General features: G+C 64.3%; 1 protein-coding gene across 1 annotated transcript in view; it reads right to left on the bottom strand.

The window, feature by feature from the left end:
* KCTD17 (potassium channel tetramerization domain containing 17) overlaps positions 1 to 4,652 on the bottom strand; it is a gene marked incomplete at its 5' end in the record, with an annotated part of 11,150 nt that continues 6,498 nt past the window's right edge. The window contains 5 exon segments of the mRNA XM_014590909.1: positions 1 to 860; positions 1,744 to 1,834; positions 2,178 to 2,252; positions 2,408 to 2,510; positions 3,805 to 3,930. Of these exon segments, the coding sequence (XP_014446395.1) occupies positions 791 to 860; positions 1,744 to 1,834; positions 2,178 to 2,252; positions 2,408 to 2,510; positions 3,805 to 3,930 (465 nt within the window).

Here is a 4,652-nt window from a genome sequence, read left to right as displayed (position 1 = left end):
TGGGTGTTTCTCCACGTTTATTACACAGCGGGCGGGGCAGGTGGGTCGGCGGACCCTGAGAAGCGATGCCCAGCCCGGAGTCAGCAGGCCAGGAGGGTCCCTTGCTCAGCCCCACACGCCCTGACCCTCCCGTGGGCAGGAGGAGGGCCCCTGTCTTATCACAAGTTCCTGAGTCTCCGATGCCCCCACTGAGCACTCTGGTGCCCCCCAGACCAGGACCCCAGGCCAGGGCAGTGCCAGCAACGCTCATGGCTGGGGGTGGGGCAGCCGCGGTGAAGGCCAGCCTTCTACCCCCCCCACGACAGGGCCATGCCCGCCCCTCCATCCCACCCACTCTCTGTCTGCCAGCAGTGTCCTGCCTGGGGTTAGGCCTGGGGGGCACCCATTTATACTCTCTGAGGGCTTTGGCGACCCCACTCCTCTGTGCCCTCACAACAACCCTGTGAGGTAGGTGGGGTGTGAGGAGTCATCCCCTAGCTGACCAGGAGACTAAGGCTCGAGGAGGGACAAGGTGACACTGGATGGGGTGTGGGGAGCAAGTCTGCCATGCAGCAGGGGGCCGGGTGAGGGGACACGGGCCTGGGGGCCACAGCTGCACAGCGCCCCACCTCAGTCATGGCAGGGGGCCAGAGCCAGAGCCAGGGCCCACCTCAGGCCTTGAGAGGTGCCAGCCGGCAGCCCGCCCTGCCAGGGGTCACAGCCCCGCAGGCACAGACAGTGGGGGCAGGGAGGAGAGCGCTTCTTCCGTCTCAGGCCTGGGGCCCACCCCGTGGTACAAAAAGAAAAGATTTCAGATCGGAACCCCAAGTCCCTGGAGGTGATCTGGGGCCTCACATCCGGGTGCCTCTGGCTTGTAACAGCTAGAAAATAAGAGAGGGAAGGGGCAGGAGGATGGGGTTCAGAAATCCGGGGCAGGGGTGAGGAGGGGGTGAAGTGAGGGGCAGGAGAAGGGAGGAGGGAGAGTGACACGGAGGGAGGGGAGGGGAGAAAGGGAGAGAGAAAGAGGCAGGTGAGTAGCAGGCCCTTCTGGAGGAGGGTGTGCTGAGGCCCAGAGAAGGTGGACTGGGAACAGAATGGAGGAGGGCCTAGAGCAGGAAGGGCACCCGGCTGAGCTGTCCGGAGCCCCATGCCCCACCTTGGGCTGAGAGGTGGAGGCCCAGAGACCAGATTCTGCCAAGACTGGCTGGCGAGGGGTCAGGGCTGGGAGTGGCAGGTCACTGCTGTCTTGGGCAAAAGGAGTTACAGAGAGCAGCTGTCTGTCCCCATTTTAGAGGCACCCGTGACCCAGAGAGGGTCAGTGACTTGCCCAAGGTCACACACCAGGCACGTAAGATTGAGCTGAGGCCTGAGGGCGCCTGGCCAGGGCTTTCTCTGCCACACTCCAATCCTTAGCCAGCCCTGGCCAACTCCTCATAGGCCAAGGGCTTCTGAATGTGGCCTGTCCTCCCCACCCCCAGAAAAAGGGACCCCAGTGCCAGCAGCTATGATGCAGGAATTCCCAGACGTGCAGGGGTGAGGCCGACATAGCTGGCTTCAGCCTCCTTCCCTCCTCCCCAGCCTGGCTCCGGTGCTGACTGGCAAGTGGCAAAGAGTTCCCACCCTCTGACAGCCTCCTCCCAGAGCCTCACCCCAAAGCCCAGGTGGGCTGAGAAACTGGTAGGGGGGGGCACCGGCCAAGAGCGAGCAAGAGATGAGCACCCTCCTCGCTTCCGCCCCTCCCTCCAGCTCCGCCAAGCTACAAACCAGGGATGGCAGCTCTGGGGGCGGGCGAGGGGCCGAGGAGAAGCCCTCACTGCAAGCTCGGCCTCAGGTCTGAGAGGGTGCAGACGGGAACCTGCAAGGAGGAAGCGTGAGGAAGAGGTGCGGAGGCGAGGGGCTGAGGCAGGGGGGGCCGGCAGCCGAGGCCCAGCCTCAGAGGTGCCCGGCAGGGTCGGTGGGCCCAGAGGAGGTGCAGCTGTGCCCCTCCTCCCCAGGCTGGGGGGCGGAAGGTGGCAGGCAGGATGCTCTGGGATGCAGGGCCGGGGGGCCTGGGTGGAGGGCACAGGAGGCTGGGACCAAGGTGGCCCGGGGATGGAGGTGGGAGCAGGCAGAGAGAAAACCCGGGCAGGGGCAGAGAGGGAGGAGGCAGGGTGCAGATGAGATCCAGGAGGAAGAGGTGGATGGAGATGAGGCAGGACCTCCAGCGGGAAGTGGAGGAGGAGGAGGCGGTGGTGGGAGGGAGAAAAGGTTAGCGGGATCCTGAGATGACTGGGCTGCAAAAAGAAAGCGAGAGAAGGATGGTTATGCGGGGAGGTGCGGGCAGGCTGCACCAACCCTGGGGCCCCCCCCCCAGGCCAGTCTGCAGCTCCGTGGGAGCAGGCGGGCGGCTCGCTGGGTTAGCACTCAGTCTCCTGGGGGTTGGCTGCACCTGTCTCCTGGGCATCTGCCTCCACCTGCACCTGTGCCACCTCCACCTCCTCCACCTCCTCCTCCTGCCGCTGCTGCTCCTCCGAGAGCTGCTCCTCCGTGCTCTGCGCCAGCCGGTGGCCCCAGGGAAGAAAGAGTGGAGACGCTAACAAGGGCCTGGCAGGCGGATGGGCCGCACACCCCCACCCCGGGCTCAGGAAGAGGAAGGGGGACCTCAGGAGAGAGAAGCACTCCAGCCAGAGAAGCCGGGGACATCTTCTCCAGCCCCCTGGGAAACGTGGGGGAGGGCCTGGGGGAACCAGCACGGGGGGTGGGGGGTGCTCTGCCATGGTGCTCAGGGACCCCTCCAGCTGCTTGCTGTTACACAGAGCGAGGCTGGGGCGAGGCGTCCAAGAGGAATGGGGTGGCCTTGAGGGGTGCCTGGGGAGGCCGTTTTAGAGGGTCTGATCCAGGGTGGATGAGGCCAAGGAAGCCCTGGGACGGACACTACCCAGCTCCCCGACACCAGAACCAGTCTCTGGCACTAAGGACTGGGGTTATGGCCTGGAAGGCAGTGGGGGCTCACTCTTGCAAGGCAGCGCCAGCCACTGGCACAGTAGGGGGTGGGGTGGACAGGATGAGCCTAAGCAGGGAGGCAGGCAGGCAGACAGGAAGCCAGGGTTCCTACGTCTCCACCGCACAGGGCCAGGGCCCCAGGAGGAATAGGCTCCCTTCTTTCCAGACTGCTCTGCCAGCCCTCCGGAAGGCCCTTGGAGGGCTTCTAACCAGCAGGGGTCCTGCACTCTGGCCCTGGGGGGCTGGCACTGCCAGCTGTGCCCATATGGGAGGCTGCCTCATCAGCCAGGGCCGAGCCCCACAGGACCCCTGGCCCTCCTGCAGAGGCCCAAGGAGGTGGCCTGGGACAGGGACAGGATGGGCAGATCGGGCAGCACAGGCTGTCAGGCCATCTGGGGACAGTCACCTACCCATGGGGAACAAACAGGTCATTCAGGATCCCAGATATTCAAACCTAAAGGCACCACACAGCAAGTCTGCAGGCAACCTTCCGTTTCAAACTAGCGCAACACAGGTGCCGGGGGTGGGGAAGGGTTCGTCCAAGGTCACCCGGGGAGCGTCACAGGTGCCACAACCCAAGTTCAGGGTGCTCTCCCTCATGCCACGCCACCCCAAAGAGACCCCTGAATCACCTGACCATGCCCCGGGGACAGTCCCATCTCCTGCCCTTGGCCTGGGTAACTGGGGTGAGCAAACAGCCATGGGTGGCATGGGATGGATGGCATCGGTTGTGACATGGGGGTTAAGCATGCGCAGCAGGAGGGAGAAAGAAGAAGCAGGGATGGGGCAGTGGGGGCGCAGGAAGGGCGGCTTCCTTCCTTGGGCACAGTGGGTGGGGCTCACCTTGGTTTTGCGGCTGGACTCGGAGCCTAACCCATGCGGGCAGCCATAGAGCTCCTTAGACACCACGCACAGGAACTCGGCCTGGTCCTCGCTGCCATAGTTGTAGGAGGAGCCGATGTTGACCAGCTGAGGGTGGAGCATGGGGAGAGAGGCCAGCTGGTGAGGGCGGCAGGGAGGGCTAGGTGGATGTGGTACCATGGGGACGCTGACTTCTGTCCCTATCTCACCACCTGCTCAGCTGTGCCTGGGGACACCTCTGGGCAGGAACAGAGTCCGCCCCGTCCTGGTCAATGCCTCTGGCCTGTTCCCAGGACAGTTCTTCGAGGCCTGGCTGGGCTGGGTCTGACTGCTGCAGGAGAAAGGGGCAGAGTCTCCACAATCCCTCCCCACCACCTGCAGCCTAGCCCCAAATCCAGGCAGCACTTTCTAATGCAGCCAGAGGCCTGTCGTGGGACGCTATTCCTCCACCCAACGTGGGGCTATGGGGGGGTGCGGGGGGGCTGGCAAGGTGGAGGCGCCCAGACTATTGCCCCACTCCTGAAGCACAGGTTGGGCAGGCCACCTCAGGCTGGAGGCCCCTGGACTGCACGTTCAGCTCTGAAAGCCCAATGGCCCAAATCCCGTAGGATCTCGGAGTGGCCCTCCTTTGTCCTAGGATCCCTAGAATAAGACACCCACTGGGTCCTGCTGGCTAATACAGTCCATGCCCATAAAGGGCCTCATTCAGCCTGCAGCAACCCTCAATTGGCAGGTAGAGAGAGAAATATTGCCCTCTCACCACCCCACTCCCCAAGAGGCAAGGAGTGGCGGGGGGCACTGGGGGGTTCGCGGCTGGGAGGGAGGGGGGG

This window comes from Tupaia chinensis, unplaced genomic scaffold, assembly GCF_000334495.1.
Source record: "Tupaia chinensis unplaced genomic scaffold, TupChi_1.0 Scaffold000496_1, whole genome shotgun sequence".
In the NCBI taxonomy this organism is placed as follows: domain Eukaryota; kingdom Metazoa; phylum Chordata; class Mammalia; order Scandentia; family Tupaiidae; genus Tupaia; species Tupaia belangeri.
The sequence above is the reverse complement of the archived record's forward strand: the minus strand, read 5'-3'. Positions and strand labels throughout refer to the sequence as shown.